Source organism: Rhipicephalus microplus, chromosome 8 (assembly GCF_043290135.1).
Source record: "Rhipicephalus microplus isolate Deutch F79 chromosome 8, USDA_Rmic, whole genome shotgun sequence".
Taxonomy (NCBI): domain Eukaryota; kingdom Metazoa; phylum Arthropoda; class Arachnida; order Ixodida; family Ixodidae; genus Rhipicephalus; species Rhipicephalus microplus.
Window position 1 is genome coordinate 60,824,499 of NC_134707.1, and position 21,915 is coordinate 60,846,413.

Below are 21,915 nucleotides of genomic sequence, written 5' to 3' on the forward strand. Positions count from 1 at the left end.
CATACACCTTTTGTGCCGGCCGACACTGACTTACTGCACGGTAAGAAAAAAAAAAGCCGCGTATCTGCGCGTTTCGCTGCAAATGTAATCGGAAAACGATAGTCTTCTGTGTGGAGGCGCTGTGTGAGATATGGACAAGTAGGAGTAATGCCGACAAACAGGAGATCGTACAGAACCTGGAGCTTTTGGCGAATGGCTGAACCGTGTAGTCCACAGGGTGCGTTTTCGTGCAGAGCGTCACTTTTTCATCGCACCGTAAGAAACACGTAATTCGTGTAAGGTGTAGAATTACTTAGGTTTGGCAGAATTAGGTATTTTTGTAATCCCAAATCGAGAAACACACCACCTAATACTTGCGTATTGAGACTACTTGCGTAACATTTGTTTTGTTTTTTCATCGTCAATGTTCACCAGTATGAACGCTGCCACCAGATAAAGATGACTGTGTCATACGGAAGTGCTAAAACTGGGGATGAATTGAGTGGTAGACAGACGCAGACCAAAATTTCTGCGTTCAAGTATCCTAACAAAGACTGTCGTCTTTAAAAAAAAATCGTACCGTCTCTTGAGCACTTGCCTAAGATGGCGGAAACGGCGTGAGCCATTCTCTTTTCGCTCCGTTGCATTGGTCTCTCCTGAAACCTTTCAACAACATACGTGGTGTCCAATGCCTCAGGTTTGACAGGAATTGAAAGCTTTCTATCTTTAAGGTAGCCTTGTAGTGGGACCACTTTTTGACCAACCGACGATGTCATTTGGTGAGGTCGTCCCATGACGTCACAAGTTCTAGCCATCGGTGATGTCATCGACTTACGATTATGTCCACATCATTTGTGTCAATGCCGCTGACAGTCAGCTCTTGCATTTGACGAGGCATGTAATACTTTCTCCTTAACAAAAACATTGGTGAGATCTGGAAAACGTGTGATCTATTCGTCCAGGTTGTGATGCTGACACCCCCTGTAATGTGGTTTGCGCCGCGTGGCACACGTGTCTCGCCCCAAAACCGCATTTCGGGTTACAACAACCGGGCGATAGATGGCGCTGTGTTCGCGTTGAGCACCACTATCGTCATCATCATCATAGGGTATCGCCGGCAGTGACTCCTGTCTAGGGTGGCTAGAATTCTAGCCACCCTACCCTGGCGGAAGCAAGCCTTGGTGGCGGGCGAGAGTTGAGTCTCTTTTGCGCATGCCGGTTGCCGCGAACGGTTGTCTCTACCATGGTTCCCCGGTGCTCGGCACCCCGGGCTGCGCGCCGGCCCGGTTCAGGAACCTTTCCTTCCTTCGTGGGTTCAGCCAACAGCCGCGAGCAGTGCTGCCAATTTAGCTATCTTGTAGCTAGATCTAACTAATTTATTTTCTACTAGCTACCAAAATTTTTGTTTAGCTACAAGTAGCTCTTTAAGCTATTTATACACAATCTAGCTCCAAATTTGGAGCTAAATGAAAAGGCCAGATTACTCTGGCTTTTTCAGTTAGTCTACCTGCAGTGTAGTGATATTTTCTAGTTGCACCGTTGTGACGCCCTTAATAATGTGTGTTTCGAAACCAATACCATGCATGCATGTCCTATGAACACTAACAGAAGAAAAGGGTATGCTATACATGAAATTTTCGAATCTCGCTTCTTTCTGCAAGTTTTGGGATTGGCCGCGCCTGCTGCCACCGGGTGGCACGAACCTTTTGAGGGCCAAAACTACGGGCCAAAACGCTCGGTTCACCCAATAGCCGCTTAAAACCGGCTTGACTTGGCTTAAAATGTATGAATATACGGCGACAGAATCGCTGTGTTGGACATTTTTTTGGGGACGTTTAGGTGGTGAGAACGAAAGGTCTACCGTAAGATTCCTCACTAACTTGTGAGGATCTTTACCGTGCGGTGGTTATTTCTCCGTGGTCTCTGTTTGGCCGGGAGCTGTATGCATTCGCGAGAACCGCCTCTGCGCATGGATACGCGGTCTCGTTCTGTAATACTGTCTATAAGCATTTTGTTCGTGAAGCGTTTTCATGCGACTGTGACCTCCGAGTCTCCTCCTGGCACCTTCCAACCAAGGCTGGGATTCTCGGCGTCACGTGATGTTCTCTCGTGATCATTCGGCGGTTCTCTAAATTCCCGACGCGACGGCGCTTCAAGGGCGAGGGGGTGTCTTCGCCGACTGTTCGCATACGATTGATCGGCGCCTGGCGCTGCCTCGTAGCTATTGGTGGTTGTTTTTCCGCTGCACTGGGGAAATTTGGCGCCGCTGTTTTACGCCGTCTTCTGCATGCAGCGGTGCGCGCCGAGTCGAGCGCTCTTTTGTGACACTCGGCCTTTCTTGTGAGTGCGCGGCGTGCATACTCTTTAAGGGTTGTATTATTCACCTTTTATAAACGCCTCCCTGGGCGCCACCATAACTCTCCTTGGGCTGTGCAAATTGGCGCGTCCCCTCGAAAATGCACTGGCAACGCTGCGCCCTTAGCCTTTGTACTCCCGCGCACAGCCCATCATGGCGGTGTTTTTTTCCTTCCTGTGAAAAGGTGTATAGGAACTCACACACAACAGACAAGAGCAAAGTATACAAACAACGCTTCAGGCTCTGCAGGCTTATAGAGAATAAGTACAAGGAGTGGCTAATGACAATTCCATAAGACTTACCACTTCAAGGCCTTTTGCAAATTTTGTAAATGTTATATTGAGACAAAGAAGGCGAGCATTGAGAAGCACACCACGTCTTCAAAACACGTGGCATGTGTGCCAAGCAAGAGACTACATCAGTGCACTACATCCGATGCCATGCCATGTGTAATGGCTAGCCCAATACAGCAGGCAGAAGCAACCCTTCCACTTTTTGTCGCTGAGCATTGTGACATGAACACCATCGATCACATCGGAGAAGCTTGCCAGCGAATTTTTCAAGATAGCCAGGTTGCCTCTTAGCTCAAGATTCACCGCACAAAGTGCACCAATATAACAAGGAACGTCCTTGGACCGCACTTCGAAAAATCGTTGTGGGACAATATTGGCCACCAAAAGTACAGCGTTCTGATCGACGAGTCGACCGATATTAGTGTCCTGAAGCTCCTTGGCTTCACCATTAGGCATTTTTCTCTGTGAAACGCTGAGGTTATTTCAACTTTCCTTACCCTACAAGAACTCAAAAAGTGCGACGCTGAAAGCATCACTTCAGCGCTTTTAGAAGGATTGCGGTCCAAGGGTCTGAACCCAAAAAGCCTTGTTGGCATAGGAGTAGACAATGCGAACTTCATGACTGGTGTGATTAGTGGCGTCTACACACGTCTGAGAAATGAAATTGCTCATGTTATTATGGTGCGATGCGTTTGTCATTCCCTTCAACTTGCTGTTTCACGTGCGTCGGTTGCCTTGCCGAGAAACATAGAATTTCTGGCGAGGTAGTCATACCGTTGGTTTGCTCACCCCTCAACAAGGAAACTGGAGTACCAAAGCTTATACCGTGAACTAAACGACGGAGAGGCTTTGCTTACCATACCGCTAGCCTGTGAGACGCGCTGGCTGTCAATACATGCGGCAGTTAAGAACACTTGCCTAATGGACCGAACTGAAGGAAGTTTTCGGAAATGCACAGAAAAACAAAAAATTCCTACACGGCAATGATGCTCTGTTAAGTGTACAGTGACCCCAAGAACAAATGCTACGTACTCCTGCTGGACTGGGTTTTTAGCTGAAGTGCAGCGTGTCAACAAATCATATCAAGCGGAGTACCAAGACCCGATGAAATTGTTCGAAGATCTGATGATTCTTGTGAAGTCAACAGCCAACAAAGTATCCCTACCAGCTTCCCGATACGACGTGTTAACAGTTAATATCAACGAGCATCTTTACCCTAATTCGTGCTTTGGTCAATGGTTTGAAACAGCACTCCGAGACGCATCCTTTCCAAGTGACGACGAAAAAGAGCTACGCCTTCGCTGTCGACGTTTCATCGTGGAACTATGCAAGCATCGTGGAACTATGCAAGCAGATGCAACGGCTTTCCGAAAACATTCAGTTCTTGCAAAAGACTTCTCTCCTTTCTGTAGAGCACGCACTGAAGCTAATACAAGAGCTAATTACGGAATCGGCATCGTAGTTCCTCTTTGTGGAAGCCCTGTCCGATCGCGAAACGCAGTGGAAAAACTTGCGGCACGTAAAATGGTGCTGCAGTGTACAAACAGAACCGATTGTTTTTGGCAGGAAGTAAGTTCTTACAAGGATGCGCACGGCGAGAACCCTTTCACTGAACTCGCCATGACAGTGCTGTCGCTGCCCTTCTCGAATGCCGGCATTGAACGGTGAGCGACATGAGCATTGTGAAGTGCAGGTGTCGCTACAGGCTGCACACTTTGAATGCGTAACTGAAAATGCTGTACGGCCTTCGGAGATACAAAAAAAAAAGTGCCACGAATATAACCTGCTAGATGACGTGGCTGCGAAAATCGGCACGATGGCATCCTATGCAGCGGCAGAAGATGCCATGCAACTTGCAGATTTATTCCTGGAGTTATGTGCACCACTGACATGGCTTTACACTTGTACTGCGAATTCGTTTTTTCACTTCTCAAGCTGGCAGGCAGGCTTTCATCATTACTATTTACCGTATGATATATGGCTTCCTGTATACAAATATAGGCCATGATGTTTTATTCGCCAATGCAATTCATTGTACATTCAGAGGTAAGCTAAAATCTCTAATGTACGTTATGTGTGTCAGGTGTGTATATGTTTCCCGATTTTCAACCACGCAATTTCGTTGATGTATGTTAAAACATCTGATAGCATGTTAAGCATGATAGCATGAAAGGTTAAGTTAAAATGACACTAAATATCAACAACATAAATTAGTTTAGCAGATACCTTAGAACCTGAAAACTCCACTGTCGTTAATACCATCGCCCAAGGTTAATAGACATAAATATCGGTCAAAAGACCTCCTTTTAAATTTCCCGCTGTTATCTCCAATGATGACGTCACAGATTTCAACGTGTTTCTTTCGCATTTTGATGACAAAGTCGCAACGAAGTTTTTTTTCAACTTGGTGTGCTAAGCTTCTGGCTATTTGCCCATCCCAATGAAGAACTCCGCTCGCCGAGAAAATTTCTTGTTCCCTCAGTTTTTTTTTTTTTTTTTTGCGGCTGCCCAATTCGCTAAAAATTACAGTATGTGATGGGTTTATTTACACTGAAAATGCCAGCGCTCAACCGTCCCTGCCGAATCACCATCGCTCAAGAGCGTCCTCCCTCTTCTTCTTTCTCGCTCTTTCAGTCCGTGTTACAATGTTACATACATTCGCAGCTCGTAATTTGCGAGCGCGTTAAAAAGTCTGCAAACATTATAGGGGTTAAAACAAGCGTACATTGTTTTGTTGCTAAATCATGTTCTGCCTGCAAGAAAACGTAATGTGACAGCTGTCTCTAATCTTTGAGATGACAAGGCCACCAATAAATCTGTTGCATGAGGAGAACATGCTCAAAGTTGTTTTCAAAATGGTGAAAAATATATTTAGCTACTTTTACACACTTATTTAGCGACTTTTGCTTTTGGACATTTGGCAACACTAGCCGCGAGCGTCTAGAAGGAAAGGCGTCAGCAATCGGCGCGCCGGAGAGCGAGCGAGAATTCATCCGGATGCGGTGACGCTGCGGTCGCTTTCGAGATGCCCACGGAGGAATTCCTGCGTGGAGATGCCCCTTCTCGCGCCCGCGCATCAGTCGTTTTTCGTTGCAAATATTTCACGCTACCCTGCGGATTATAACAAAGTCCACCTGTCACAATTCTGACGGCGCGCTGCAAAGCACGTATTGGCACTGAAAACTAGTGTTTTCAATTCACTTCGTAGTATATCAGCTACGAAGCTTAGAAGATAGAGAATCAAGTAACTTGCCGTGAACTTGACACCAAAACAAAGTCCGTGCAGTTTTAAAATTTGATGCCGCAGTGTTCTCCGTGGTTTCAATGCATGTAAAGGTATCGGCAGCCGTTATTTTTATGACTTGCGCAATCAAGATTTAATTTTACAAGCAAGACATTTATTTTCTCGACAGCAAAAAACAACATGAAAATAAACACAACGTATGCATTATGGTTGAAGAAAAATGCAAGTTATATGAAACTCAGCTAAAGCAAGTGAATGAGACAACTAAAGAGAACAGTAAATACACGATGATACAATGGGCATACATACACACATCACATTGAGATTTCATTGGCAAACATAGGTACAGTCACAAACCAGTTCACGAAACAATTGATTTCTATATATGTGAAGCACAACCAGACAGTGACATCCCAGTTGTTAATGGGATATCTATAACAATGCGAACAATACAATAGTAAAATCACAAGAAACAACAGAGCATGAGTAATACTCAATAACATAAAAAAAACCTTGTTCGCTGAGTTAACACTTCACTTTTTTTTATTGGGGGCATTTTCTCCAGGAAGGAGAAAATGCATTCTGGTCAGTGTAAAGAATATAATTATCTGATTTGTCACTTCCACTTTGTGGTGTTCACAGCCGACCATATTTAACTTCTTCATAGACAGGCAAGATATAAGGTCTGTTATGCTGTCACTTTTCAACTTGTTGAAACTGAAGCAATAGGCGAATACATCTTCCTTAGCTTTGAAAAGGTCTCTTGGGGACTCGGACGGGTACAGAAGTCATGATTTTGCCGGTAGCAAGCTGGAATTCTGGGTAAAGCAACAACATGCTACATTCGTTGAACTTCGTATATTTCACCACCTCCCGGGCCACATAGCCACTGACGTAATAAGTGATCAGGTAGTCACTTTTGCGTCCAATTAGATCAGTGGGGTCAGGGAGAGGTTCACGAGCAATAACAATTCCATGAAGCTCATTGAGGCGCCTCAAATCTCGCAGCTCATCCAGTTATCCTGCAATTTTATTGAATCACTGTGGATGCCAGGACATAGAAAGCTGCTCGGAACTCCAAAAGGTATGTTTCCATTCGAGGGGGACTGTATCGAACTGTATAAACTGAGGCAATTCACAGATATCAAAAATTGTGTCGGCGAAGGGTGATCAATCGAGCCAGACATTTGCTTCAGAATTCCAAAAAAAGATTGTAAGTGCGTCTTGGCAGAGGCAAGACGTCATCAAGTATTTATAGCCCAATGTTTTCATGACATTGTGCCGGATAAAAAGGGCGCTGGTTAGAGTGACGTGGAGTCCTCCGGCACTTGATTCACTCAGGAACCCACCCTCCTTAGGTACAGCTTTTTCCCAATTAAGTTGCTAAGAAGCCGTTGATAACATGCTTGTGGCTACGGACGATGAATATTTCGTCGAAATGAGTTTCGCACACAAAGAAGTTCTTTTCCAATGGTTTGCCAGCGCGAGGAATCGTACGCTCTCAGGCCTTGCGCTGTTCATCGTCGGCTGGAGCAGAGAAGAGAGACGCTTTCTTCCCTTGTTTGCGGGCCGAAGCATATCCCGCAATGCATCCAGGTGCAAAGAAGTGTCTTTGCTGCTTACTCATCACTGTTGCATGGTCACATTGGCACGTATTGATCCCGAACAAGTCCAAATAGGGAAAGCGCAGACTTTGCAGCTTGCGAGCACACGAGCAAGCGACTAAAAGTGCCGCACTAGCGGCTGACAAGCGCTCTCAACTGATCATGGTGGCGACTTGCGCGCCGCTCCACGGCCGAATGAAATATCAGCACGTCTCCTTTCAAGGCGCGGCCGGGATGGTGCTGGCTCAGTGGCACCTTTCCTTCTAGCCACCATAGAGGCAGGCAGCAGGTGTTCTGTGGGCACATGTAAAGATTGCGCAGCGCGCTCGCTCGAGCTAGAGGTACTGTATATGCTACCTTGAAAGCATTATACAGTAACTAACTCGAGCCACGAAGAGTAGGGCAGCACCGAAGCTGTTGTCATGCAGTAGTGATTTCTTTCCTGCTGTCCGTGACGGAGATAAGTGGTAGGTGTTGTGTGGATTAGTCGCGGAGCCTGGCTGGCCATGGAACACCTGGCGCCGAGCGAGCCGTGTTTGCCTACAACGCTGGCCATGGGTAAACCGAGGAAGAAGCGCACGGCCGAAGAAGAAGCCGCCTACCGCGAGGCTCGGCGTGCAGCGGACCGTGAGCGTTGTCGTCTACGACGATTAGATCCCGTTTACATGGCCAGTGAAAGAATCAAGAAGCGACAACGAAGATTGGACCCGGAGAAGCGACAACGAAGATTGGACCCGGAGTATGCAAAGCGAAGGCGCGAGGCAGAAGCGGCACGGAGGCGAAAACAGCGAGAATTGGCCGGTCTAAAGGCCCGCCCTGCTGCCGGCGTTCCACATCCAAGGTTGCACGTGAGTTAAAGGAAGAACTTTTTAGATGGTGGTGGTTAGAAGGGCAACCGGTAGGGAGCACTGCGCAGCGCCTATTTAGATTCCAAGCAGCTTTAGGTGGGGCGATAGTTATAGCGCGAGAACAAAATGACACAGAGACAAGAAAGACATGAAAGACACTTGTCTCTGTGTCGTCGTTTTGTTCTCGCGCTATAACTATCGTCATGCCATACCAACTAGCCCAAGCTGCCGCACTTTTAGGTGGGGGCTTTGTCCATCCCTCCCGTGGGGTCCCCTCCCCTCTAGGTCCCCTCCCCTCTGCGCATGACAGGTGGTGAGACAGCTGCACACTCCGCTGGGGACGGTAGTTCGGCGGTGTATAGCGGTGTAAGAGCCCGCGCACCTCCCCTGCGCAACGCCGCGATGAATGCCAGCGCGCCGCGGAGAAGAAGGCTCGGGCTGCGAAACGGGAGCGGCGGCGTGCCGATCCCGAACTTCGGGCTCGCGAAGCCGAAAGGAAACGGCGGCTAGCGGACCCCATTCTCCGAGCTCGGGAAGCCGAATTGAAGCGTCAACGTCGAGTAGCAGATCTCGTAGCGGCAACGCGAAGCCGAAGCGAAACGTAAACGAGCAGCGAATCTCGAAGCGGCGCGGCAATGCGAGTCGGCGGCGAAGGCAGCGCAGTTCAAGCGCGAGTTCCTGGATAGGAGCTTCGGGCACATCTGCAAGGTATGCGACCCACTGTGGTTGTACAACAACCTGACCAAGGCCGCAGTAGCATCAACGAAAAACGGCATCGTCATGTGTCATCGGTGTGCTCCATGCTCCAACAAGATCCGAGTTCGGGCAGAGTGCAGCAACTACAGTGATGTTTGCACCACTGTTTATCAGCAAAGTTGTCCTCCATGCCAAATAGACCTTTTCATTCTAGCCATCCCTGCTAACCATTCATACTGCGCAGCTGGTGTGACGTCGGCATAGTTGTCACTTAGCAACCATGACTACTTCATAGCTCCAGATGTTCTCTGTAGGAACGCGCCAGCGCTTGCTCAGCCGTGTTCGGGCAACACCATTAGGGTACGGTTCAGACATTCGGAAGCAACGGGTCGGCTGTGCAAAGTTCGCACAGCCGAAGAGGAGGCCGTTTACCTCGAAGCTAGGCGTGCTGCGGCCCGAGAATGTAACCGTAAACGGCAATCAGATCCCGACTATGCTCGACGGGAACGCGAAGCGAGCGCGGCGAGGAAGCGGGCCAAGCGAAGTGTGCCATGTGAGAGTCGAGCCGAGCACAATTATGTGACGAAAGGCCCGCCCTTCTACCCTGAGGGGCCACATCCAGGTGTGCTCGCAATTCTGGCTTTGGGGTTTGACCTAGGTCTGTTGCAGGCAGAGGAGGATTTTATGTTGGGGGGGGGGGGGCAGCGGCCTAAAGTAACTCCGGAGGGGGTTGGGGTCCTAACATTTTTGTTTTTAGTAGCAGGAAGAAGCCGTCAAGCATAAATAGGAGTTATGTGTACTCAAAATGGTCCCACTCATTTATTCTAATTGGTGGTAAGAGGTGGACAAGCACTCTTAAAGGGGGGGGGGGGGGGGGAGACTGGTGCTCACACAGGTTTTGGGGGTGGGGGGAGCAATCACCCTCCCTCAGGATCCGTACTCATGACAGGCTGTAGTTTTACAGCAAAGGCTGTTGAGATCAAAACACCGGTAACGTGCGGCGCCGTAGTTCTCTGCTGCTAGTGTCCGTAACCAGTATCGCAAGAAGCAAGGAGAAAAAAAAACTAGATAAAAGACAGGAAGGACACAATAGGATTCGAACCCGGGTACGCTGCATGCCAGCCCAGTATACTACGACTGAGCCACGCCAGTGCTTAAAACTCATTTCTAAACTGGCCTTAGGTAGGCTTGATGTCGGGAAGTAATCACACTAATATGAGTAATTAAGTGTTTTAAAACATTAAAAAAAAACAACCAGGCACTGCTCCATGCAAACTGGGTAACGAGCGACTTCCAACCCATTAGAAAACTTGTTCTTGATCACCTATTAATTGTGGTGCATACCCCCTTCAGGCATAATTTTTTGTTGTCGTCAGCCACTGAATTAAAAAATTACACAAGATTTCTAGCAAGTGAGTAGCAGATACTACAATTCTTCGAAGAACGACGAAAGATGGCATAGAGAATGCTGGCCATCTACACAAACATGATTATGGCCTAGTGGGTACCCAGCAAGCGTACTCGCAGCAGTTACCCAAAGAGTGTTTAGAAAAGGCTCTGAAAAGCCACTCTTCCAGCTTTCGCTGCAACTCGGCTGCTCGTTCAGTGCAGACCTGGCAATTTTTCAAATGAACTGACAACTGTCCAAAACATGAAACGAGATGACTGCACGAATGGAAAGATTGTCCCTCATAGTGACTCAGAGCAACCTTGTTTTTCTCGTGAGAAGTGGAGTTAAATATTTATTCATTGAAAATTGTGAGAAATGGCCTGTGGCGTCACCTGGAGTCGTAAACTATTATTTGATGTACCCTGTCACGAGATCGTAGACTAGTATACATGCTCAATATTTTATTGCTGGTATTGAAAGATTGTTTGCTTTTTCAGAGTAAAAGATATTACTTCATAAAAATGTACATATAAGCCTGCGTTAGTAGTACGTGTTGAAGTGGTGTTGCCCTTGCATGACATAATCATCCCATGCTCGTCAGCGCTTCTTGAGCAACATTTCTGCGTGCTCATGAAACCATGCATGCAGTATACAGGTCACCAAGATTTTGGGGTGACGTGGTTCTTATACCTACATTTTGTCTCAGAAATAACGTGTGCCTCTGCTCGGCACAGCCGCGCTATGTGCAGTGACATATTTGGTGACTTGGCTTGGCTCCTGTGTTGAGAGAGTAATGATGACTGGGACAAGCCATCCACGACACAGGCACGTGCAATGCAGTACAAATACAGGGAAGTTGTATAAAGCCACATGATCTCATTGTAACGGCTTGTTATTTTAAGAAAATAGTTGTAAAGCTAAGAAAAAATGTGGCTAAGTGTAGTTATGGGAACTGCTGCGAAAGCACAACGACAGCATGCACAAGTCACGAGAAGGGCTACCGCCATGACTATGAATGCTCACTGGACAAAAAGGAAAATCAGTATTCAGAGCCTTTCAGATCGAAAAATGCTGCTTATAAACAACTAAATGCTTTTGGGATTAACTGCTGCCACAACGAACACTACGAAAGGCAAGCCGGGAAACACTGTGTTGAAAAAAATGCATAGTCGGTCCCTTTAACTGTAATCTATCACGCTAAGCTTGGTTCGATACAATGCAAAACACATGAAATGCTGGCAAGTGCTGTGGGTCGTTGACCAGCTTTGCCGTTTTTTAAGCTTCAGACGGCTAGAGCGAACTTTTTAAATGCGGAGGATTTCTTAGTCTTACGATGTTGCACTTTGGCGTCTGCGTTGTCTGCACCCCCACTGCGCATGGTCGGCTCGGCTCGTCTTCCTCGAATGCGGGCGGTGTGTATATAGGCCGCAGAGCGGGCGTTCCGGGATTCAGTGAAGGGCGTCTTTACTTGTCTGTCGATTGACTTAACGCTTTCCTTGACTCGAGTAGACGCAACATTCATGCCATATCCCCTCCACTTAGCGACGGATTTACCCAAGTCCCCCCCCCCCCCCCGTAGAAAGATGAAGGCGCCAATTTTTTTCGTTATTTCGCAGCCTTGCATTTTGAAGTACACGAGTACATAAACAAGTGTAAGGTACTTTGTGGTACTTTCATCCTTTGACCCCTCTTTCTGCCGCATAGCCTCTTTGAGAACCTCGTTGTGGCTGCGGTTTTTACAAAATTAATTGCTCGCACCGCTGCACAAGGTTTCATGCTGGAAAATCCGAGGTTAGGAGAGAAAGTCCTTAAGATGGAAAGCTTTCGTCCATGGCCAGCGCAGACGACCCGAAAGCGCAGCCTTCCAATTCGAAAGTTGTGGATTTGTACCCACTATAAGTCATTTTAACCTATCATACTTGTTACCAGACAGATAAAAGCAAGAAATGTTCCCTGTGGTGTCCCACTGCTGAGGTCACAGAATCAAATCTCTGTGGAAATTTTTATGAAGGCGAGAATGACATGGGCCCATGTACTCGGGTTTAAATGCATGACCTATGTCCCTAGGTGGTCGAAATTTGCCAAGCCCTTCACTGTGACATCTCTCGTGGTCATATTATTTTTGGGACATTGAACTGCAACGAAGTTATCTCTCTTGGATTTATTTTGGTGTCTAGCGTTTTTTGTCTAGTATCCAGTATTTTCTCAGTTGCCGTGTAGACGCTCATTCCCACTTACATTTAAAGTGCAATGTTCAGGCATACTAATTCCCAGTTCAATCTAGTGAAATCGGCTTTTGCAGTTAATGACATTGTTGGATGCCTTATATCACATTCTGCTTTTCCTGCCACTAGGTTGCATCATCGGCTTGACCAACAGAAGTTGCTCAATATAACCGTTCTTTGCAGCGCAACCAGTACACATCGTGTGAGAAAACCGTGTCCAAATCAACAGAGGCTAATATAGTCCCCAAGATACACCATGTATCGACGCAAATTGAACACAAGGTTTCTACAACGCCTGCCCACCAGCGAATGTGCCACAGCCAATCAAAGGTGCACCTTTATGCATATTAGTACTATTACCGTCATTAAAAGTTACATCAGGATTTTAGGATTGCATACTGCAATGACAGATTCCTCGTCATTTTCACGGCGAGATTCCTGTTGGTACAGATGTGTGAATGTTTCGTACATGTGGCACTTGCAATGTTCGAATGCCACAAAACTTGATAACTGGTATTTGAATTGGCACAAGGGCTATCTACTTGTTGTCAATCTTGCAAAATTTGATGCATAAATTGACAAGCTGGTGATAATCTTCTGAAAAGACTGAAGTAGCATGGGACAAACAAAAAAAGGGGACAAAAAAGCACAACTTGTAGCTTGTGGGCACCTTTTTTGTCTCCTGTTTACCTTTTTTTGTATGTGTCCTGTCCTGCTGCACATTGTTTTCAAGATATGCTGCCATAACAACTTGCCCGACTTTCAACGTAATGACAAGGTAGAATCCGTTATCACATTCCCTCACCCATTGCACTGTTGAAAAACTTGGACATTTGAAGGGTTACTTTTATTTATCCTTTTTTTGTATGTGTCCTGTTCTGCTGCACATTGTTTTCAGGATATGCTGCCATAACAACTTGCCCGACTTTCAACGTAATGACAAGGTAAAATCCGTTATCACATTCCCTCACCCATTGCACTGTTGAAAAACTTGGACATTTGAAAGGTTACTCGCCAGGTCCCCTAGTTGGGCCGTGGCAGTGGTTGGTGTCTGATGAAGAGCATTATGCCACAAAAAATTTTTCGATCAATTCATTACGAGCTGAGAAAAGTGGCATTTTGAAGCGGTGCAAAAAGATGATGCCAGGAGGCGAGCTCAAATCCCATGCTGCTTGCCCCACGTTGCCTTTGCAAGCTAAATCTCTTCTCTATCGTCTCTGGCATCCGAGCAAACGGTCAAACGTGCATGATGTCCCCGAGCAAGCCCCTCCGCCGAGAAGATGCGGGCAGCATTGTTTTGTTGACCACCATTATTTTGTGGTCTAGTGCCTGTTTCTGCGGGATGGATTTAGAGATGCTGGTATAGACACGCTAGAATAGATGAGCATATTGAGTGCTCGAATGTGCAGGACTATTTAGTTTTCAGGGCTGGCGTCTGCTCGATGCATTAACAGTGGGGACACGAACGCACTCAAAATGCAGGTACATTAGCCCCGCATCTCGTTGCAATTCACGAGAAAAAAATGAAAAAGACGCACACATTCCCTGTGTGTGTGTCTCATTATTTATCTCAAGTTTTATTCATATATTCAGGCAATAAATTACACAAACTACACATTTTTGAAATAAATTTTGCTGTCTCACGTGCTACTGTTGGGGACGTCAGATCAGTCTTCTATGCAGAGGACTGACATCACAGCATACGATTTACACTGGGCAATTTTGTACTCTACGTCATTCCCTTATTCTCAGGGTGGACGTGCATGAAAGGAAGGGCAAGCAGCGTTCATCTTGAAATTTAAACCAGTTTCCCGGCACGTAGTGTTGCACAATTTGGCAGAACTGATCGTGAACGGCCCATGTATGCATTGCGCTCGTCAGCTCAAAATTGTCAAACTTGAGGAGTGGTCCTTCAAAGGAGCGCTAACACAAAAATATATCACCTTGCTTTTTTTTTTGAAGTAGGTATATTAATACCGACTTATCACTGCTGGAAACTGTTTGTGTGAGTGCACGATGTTCGTTTGTTTAGCACCCACTCTCTGTTTTCATTTCAGAGTGCCAACCTCAGCAGAAGCAGTTTCCAGAGAGAGGTAAGCACAGCTGGCCACGGTGACCACTCAAAACTGTGATGCACATGCTGCGCATGAGAGCAGGTACGCAGTTCTCACATCACAGCACTGCCAGCATACACGAAGTTGCAGGGACAAAGGAGGAAATTGCAGTTAGAAGAAGTGCAAGGCATGTGCCAGCGAACTCGAACTTGTGGCGTAGGTTTGTTTACATTGCCAGCAAATAGTGCTGTACAATTTATAAAGTTTTTGTACATTATTTGCTGTATTATGTACTTTTTCATTTATGGTTGCCGAAAACAACCTTTCTTTTGTAAAGGTCGGCTGTATAACCCATATTAAGAAATATTTGAATTGTTGCCCCCATTTTGTTTGAGTTTTCTATCTGCTTAGAGAATGTTTATATATTGTCGGTTTTGCCTTACTTACATTGTTTTATGTATTTTGTTGTTTACTGCTATAAAAAATGCAATGCATAGTACTCAAACTGTCTCCGTGGCAATAATGCCTTCGAGGCAGCTTAAAGTAGGGCTGACACAAATTTTAAATATTTTGGGACTGTTGCTCTGTATAAGAATGCGGATTTGAGAACTCTGAAAGAATGCGGTGCATGGGAATACGCCATGTTTATTTTTAATACCGTCACTTTGAAAAGACACTTTTGGTTTTGATATCGCAAAGGTGACTTCGCGACGTGTCATGGTGGTGACAGCAATTCGCAACATAATAGTGACAAATCTGCCATCTGCTTGTGGTACACGTTGTAGAAGGTTTCGAGGCTGCTCGGCCCTGACACCCAAGGAAAGACGCGGAGCCAGACCAGGAACCTTCTTTATCGACCAGAACCCAGGCCACACCTGCCCGCTGCCAGCTGCTACTGTGTGCCATGACCACACCCGCGATCGTCGTCCTTCTCTTCCTTTTGTCATTGGCAGGCTCGCGGCCGCCGCTCGCATACTGTGCCCTCCCCTTCGGCAAAAGTGGAGAGAGAGAGACGTGATGCAGTAGCTGCTAGCCTTGGCCATGACGGACCGCACACATCGCGCAAGACCACATACCGGCGCAGTCAGTCCACAATTCCATGTGTGACCTCAGGAGCTGCCAGCCTCTCATGCTGTCCTTGTAGGTCCCACCGCCTTTACGGCTGGCCTGCTGCTTGGTGCGTGAGGTGGAAGCGCCAGAGTGTACACACTTGTCTTCGTGCTTTGGACCTTTGGCTCCAGCATTATTCCTGTCTGGTTTTAGCTTTCCTTGCCTGACGAATTCTTCGATCTTCACTTGATGCTCCTTACTCATGAAGTGCCTCGAGCTCGTCGCCGTGAATGAGCGCTGACATTTTGCAGATGCCATTTTCCGTGGTTGCAGCGTTTCATTCGTTTTCAGTGCCATCAGCCTGGGCACCGTCTTTCGCGCTGCAGTTCTGGGTTCAATGTTCAACGCGGACGCTACCCTGTTCGCTCAACGCGCAGAGGAGGCCCGTCAACTCGCCCGACGCCGTATTCAGGCTCACCAAACTGCGGACGCACGCCGCTACAACCTTCCAACCAGGCGATGAAGTTTGGGTGTGGACTCCCATCCGATAGCGTGGTCACTCTAAAAAGTTGCTGCGGCGCTACTTCGGCCCGTACAAAGTTCTAAGCCGACTCTATGATGTTACATACGAAGTTCTCCCTGAGAGCACCTCAAGACGTTCCCGTCGGTTTCCACAAAGTGATGTGGTGCATGTGTCTGTCAAGGCTCAAGCCATATTTTTCGCGTCATCTATCGAACGTGGACTGACTTACCATGCAATGACCATTTTTTTGTCACTTGTTTCTTTTTGATTGTCTTGTGTCCTAACTCCTTTCTTTATTGAGTACTATGACACCAGCCCATTTTTTTTTCCTTACGACGCACTTGTTGGATTCCATGGTAGCATCTTTTTTTTTTTTCATTTTTTTCCTCAACCCTCATTACCAGCATCCAGACGATGTTTTTCGAGGAGAGGGAATAATGCCACAGGTAATGGGTATGAGCCATCAACTGTAGCATGAAATTGCTTGGAAGTAAAGAAAAGAAGAAGCCTTTGCTTCCTGGTCTGGGGGGCGAGCAAGAGGTCGATTCGTTGCTGTCTGTTATTTCGTTCGTGGCAATATGAAATTGCGTTGACGTAATAGACATTTGTTTATTGCTTTCTTGATACTTTCGATTATTTGGCATTCTGTCAGTTCGGAAATTTTTTTCCAGTATCATGAAATCCAAATGAATGAGCTTTTACTGTACTGCTACAACTTATTGTAATGAAGTTACGAGGCTTGGATTCAGTCATTTGATTAATCTACGATAGGTTCGTAAAGCAGTGCATGGCATAATTGAAGCAGGGCCTAAACCCTTGAGGTGCGCGCTGTAGTGGACTACATGAAAATGTGTCGAACTCGTGCAACATAAATTCAAGGCACTCGGTATTAGATCCCAAGAAAGAAAATGAGATGAGAAAATGAATGAGTTTGAGTAGCTATGTGCAATTAGCATGCAATCAATATCATATTTATTCTGCACTCTGTCAGGTTTAATTGTTACATAAAACAATTAAATTTTCTAGACTTTTTGGTTCTTTACACATAAGGGACTGAAAAGTCTTGAAAATTTCTGTTTATTTTACTTTGCTCAGTGAATTTTGTTTTAGTCCACTACATAGGTCGACAAAAATTGTGGAGCTCACTCAAACTCTCACATTAAATATATTTTGCACTTGGGACTCACTCAGAAAAATTTTCCTGAGCCGGACTCACTCAAACTCGCCACTCGCTAAAATTTTCTGTACCAAAAAGTCTTAAAAAATTTTTGTGCATTTTACCTTGGTCAGTGTTTTTGTTTTCTTCCGCTGTTCGTCCCCGACCATACGAGATTCCGTCAAACTCTTGACTATACTCTATATGTTTTGTTACGATACTTCGCTGTATTGGGATTTACCCGTTGCGTTCGTTGCTCTAGCAGTTGTGGTGCGCAACTGTTGATGCAAAGGTCGTGGAATCGAATCGCAACCTCGGTGGGCACATTTTCCGTAGAGGCTAAAATGTCCGAGGTCACTGTATTTAGTGGCATTAGGTAGACGAAATTTTCGAAGCCCTTCGCTATGGTGTCCTTCATAATCATATCGTGGTTTCGGGACGTTATGCCCCAACACTTGCTATCCTTCATCGAATTGCAAGTCAAATGTGTCCCCACATTGTTGTGACACCTTATCTCTCTCTCTGTCTTTAGGTTACAAAACAGCATCCTCTGTACTGTAGAGGACCAAGAATAGCGACTCCAGGACCTGTGAAAGTCGTGGAAGGTGCCAGTGCATATGCAAAAGAGGCTGCTGACAAAACCACATGGTGTACAGGCATCTATCAGACCAACATGTACTCTCCCACGGTCTCCTGTTGGATGCAATCCCACGATCTCGAAGACAGCGACAATGTTTCTTGATCGTCGGAACCGCTGTCCCAAAGTGTAAGTGCACCACTTTGCATCTTCAAATCAGCAGCATCTGAAAGTGCCTTGAAGTTCCAACACCTGAAAAGCCCCCATTGGTGATGTTGGGCCTCCTCTGTAGAGGAATGAAAACTAATCTCTGGCTTAGTGCTGTATGTGTGGTGTTGCGGAGCCAAACAATACCTCCCCTTGAAAATTGAAATGTTTTCAAGACCTATGGAGCGCAGAATGATGACATAAAACCAGCAGCCCCATGTACTTCCACACACACTGCGAGCAATATACAGTAGACTCGCAATAATTCTAACTCTGACAATTCTTACTTTCGGTTGATTCTAACAAAAATTTGTTTTAGTTGCCCTCTATTTTTTCAATGTATTTAAAAGGCTCCTAATTCAAACTTAATCATTTGGTTAATTCATACTTTTTGCACTTCCCTATCAGAAAATATGTGCTGCTTTTCCACTACTATTTAAAAGTCTGCCTGTTTATATTCCCAACAGTCTAAATATGAGAAATAAGCACCTCAGGGCTTCAAGGAGCAATGCTTTGCTTGTAAACAAATGTTTGAAACGAAGCACATGCATGGTCATAGGCGTACCAGCCGGGGGGGGGGGGGGGGGATGAGCTTGCCCACATTTGGCAGTGGTCACTCTTGCTGCACGCTGGGAAAACCAAGCAAGGCGAAATTTTTCGCCACAACAGTAATCACTAAATTTTTTCTTACGGGAGAATGAAAATGTTACGAGGTAATGTTACAACATAGTGAAATTTTGCCAACATTTACTCTGTGACGATTTTTCTCGTGGGCTCATCGCGGTGCTGGTCGCCTATGCGACACCTTTGCATCTTGTGCTGTAGTATTGCTGAGCAGGCAAGGGCTGAGCAGAGCCCTATATTATTACATCACTTCATCTTTTTATTCTGCTGTGACTTGATGAATTAACAAGAATCGACTGTATCTGCACTAACACGGCGACTTCGCTGCCACCTCTAGGTCGATTTCATGGCCAATAGTTATTCAGTTTATCTGTGTCTTCGTGGTAAGTCATAATGGTATTCCAAATGTGCTGTTATTGTTAGAGTCAGTGGTGAAGCTAAAGTTGTTTCATAAAGCTGGGATTGTCACAAGAGTTGAAGAACGCCTCTTGCGTGCACTATTTAGTTAGAGTGTCATTATGTGGGGTACACGCACAAATTCTACGATAACTGTGCGTATCCAAGGTTTGTCTTCAGCAGAAAGTACTACGCTTGCTGAATTGAAGTGTTTGCTGGGATTCGCAAAATTGTTTTCGAATTTCACTGCGGATGTGGCAGCAATTTCTTTCTCTCAGTGCCATGAAATGCCCCTTTGGATTGGTCGTCCCACCCACAGTGGTTATGGGGCCCGGCTGCTGACCCGAAAATTGCAGGTTCAATCGTGGCTGCAAACAGTTGCATTTTCAATGGAGGCTAGCTGTAGGCCCGTTTACTTGGATCTAGTCGGACATTCGAGAACCGCAGGAGGTCGAAGTATCTGGAGCACTCCACTATGGCGTGCCTCCTAATTGTATTATGGTTTAGCTGGTCAAACTCCATAAATTATTATTAATTACCCTCTCTCGGACTGTGTATGCTCTTGTGCCACAGTCTGCCAGCTTTGACAGCACCTTTGCATCTGAACAAAGTACTTTGACAACAGTTCAGAATTGACATGGACAAAAAGAAGTATTGACACACTACAGCACTGAACTTCTGAAGTAAATGATAATGAAAATACAAGCACACTTAAATACTGACGACCTGTCACAAAAGTGGCCACTTTACACATGAGGTCAGAAGGCACCATTTTTAATCCTAGAAACGAATACCAGGCATGGAAAATTCTAATCACTTTCATGTGAGCAGGCACAAAGAAGATTGCTGTGGTTCGAACCACATTATCATGCCACGCTATGGAGGGAGAGCTGATGCACTGATCACTTCGTTTCTCACCATATCAATCTTTTTTTTTTTTTGTGGCTGTTCACGTGGAAGGGATAGGAATTTTCATGTTTTTTAGTTTATTAGATTCAGAATGGTGCCTCCAAATGTTGTGTACTAAGTCCTCACATGCATTAGCCTGTTGTCAGCTATTAAGTGTGCTTTAATGTAAAAATATTTAGCTGCTAGTGAAGAACTATAGTTTGTCTTTTCTTGCCTGTGTCGTTTATGCACTGCCTTCAGGATAATAAAGAACTATCGCCAACTTGCTCAGCTATCAATTCTTCTACAGCATCTTTGCAGCGTAGCTCATTCAGACTTCTGGCTTCTTTCAGCAATGCCTCTAGTCTTGGAATATCCAACGAGGACCAGCAGTCGAATGGAGGAATATTGAAATGGTGATGGCATCACAGATGGTGATGATGAGTGCAGACTGACAGCAAGCTCACCTTTAATGAAGAAGGAGAGAAAAAGGCCCTGCCGCAGTCAATCGAGAGCCCGCACTTGTCATCGTCAGTGACGGCGCACTTCGCTCATGGAGGTTTCAAGATCTGGAGGCTTTGAACTTAGGACAGTGATGTGACCTTTCCAATGCAACCTGTGCCTATGGACTATTGTATATTGAAATAGTCTCCTCCCGTCTTACATTGACACAGCCCAAGGAAAAGTGCCGATTCTGCGAGCACACGCTTGCTTGCAGTGGTCATTTTCAGCAAATAATTAGCAAATAAATGAAAGTAGAAAGCTCGCATCTATCGGTAGATTGGATGGTGGCAGATTTCTTGCTCTATTTTCAATAAAATTAATTTTAACCATTCTTTCCACCCGCCATCCTGCCTTGCCATCCTTTCATCCCTCTTGACAAGCCTCAGCTGGTCCCCGAGGGCAAAGCTGGACTGCACTGCCTTCCACATAAATCTACTGATAATCTCTTCCTGCCCTTCGGTGCTAGCTGTGCATTCCCATGTGCTGTGGTTCGGTGTCAGTGTGCTCTCACTCCGCCGGCATATGTATCGGTATTCTGTGGGGTAATACGTATGTAGTCTGCGGTTGGTTGTGTGTCTTTGTGGTGCCAACGACGCAGAATCCACGGCCGAAAGGTACTTGTGCGGTACTGGGTGGAGCCTCAGCTATTCTCAGTAATATTGCAGGATTGCCTTGTAACTGTGATCGGTGGTGGTTAGGTTCTCCACGGTGTTGGACTGAAGCGTGCTGAACTTTAGCATTGAGAAGCCGAAGCTAAATCGCATTCATTGCTTTGCCCCTTTGACGAAACTGACTTTTTTTCTCGAGTACTAACCACCTACAATATATTTTAGCAGTCCATTGTACAATTTTATTTGCGGTACTTCTTGTAGGAAGTTTTATTATGCAGAAGTGATACACTCAAATCTTGATATAACAATCCAGGATATAACAAAATATAGGTCATAAGGAAGTAGATGAAAAATAGTCTTGCCATAGATATAGTGTTAGGAATAAACCTGCATAACGAATGTTTAGATGTAACAAATTTATTTTTGTATAAGGTGCAACTTTGTTATAATGAGGTCTGGGGTATGAGACAAGGGGGCATTAGATTTATGCGGCATGCATAAAACATGATGAGTTAAGCTATTAATTCATCCACTTTTCTCTTGTGGTTACAAGCCCCGTCACATAATATAGCGCAGCCTCATGTGATGCACCAGAATGCCTTTGAAGTTCCTGCTGTGATAACCTGACTTTATGGTATTGAGGTTCTCTCCACCACAAACATAGGCTCCATAAAAACCACCCACCACCAC

The 21,915-nt window shown here is 45.8% G+C and overlaps 1 protein-coding gene across 1 annotated transcript; it reads left to right on the top strand.

Annotated features, from left to right (window-relative positions):
• Positions 1-7,731: 7,731 nt before the first annotated feature.
• Positions 7,732-20,959, top strand: LOC119186884 (uncharacterized). The gene is made up of 5 exons (XM_075871931.1): positions 7,732-8,324; positions 12,819-12,965; positions 14,693-14,728; positions 17,951-18,184; positions 20,464-20,959. The coding sequence occupies exons 1-4, from the start codon at positions 7,983-7,985 to the stop codon at positions 18,158-18,160; spliced, it is 735 nt and encodes a 244-aa protein (XP_075728046.1). The 5' UTR covers positions 7,732-7,982; the 3' UTR covers positions 18,161-18,184; positions 20,464-20,959.
• The last annotated feature ends 956 nt before the right edge of the window (positions 20,960-21,915 follow it).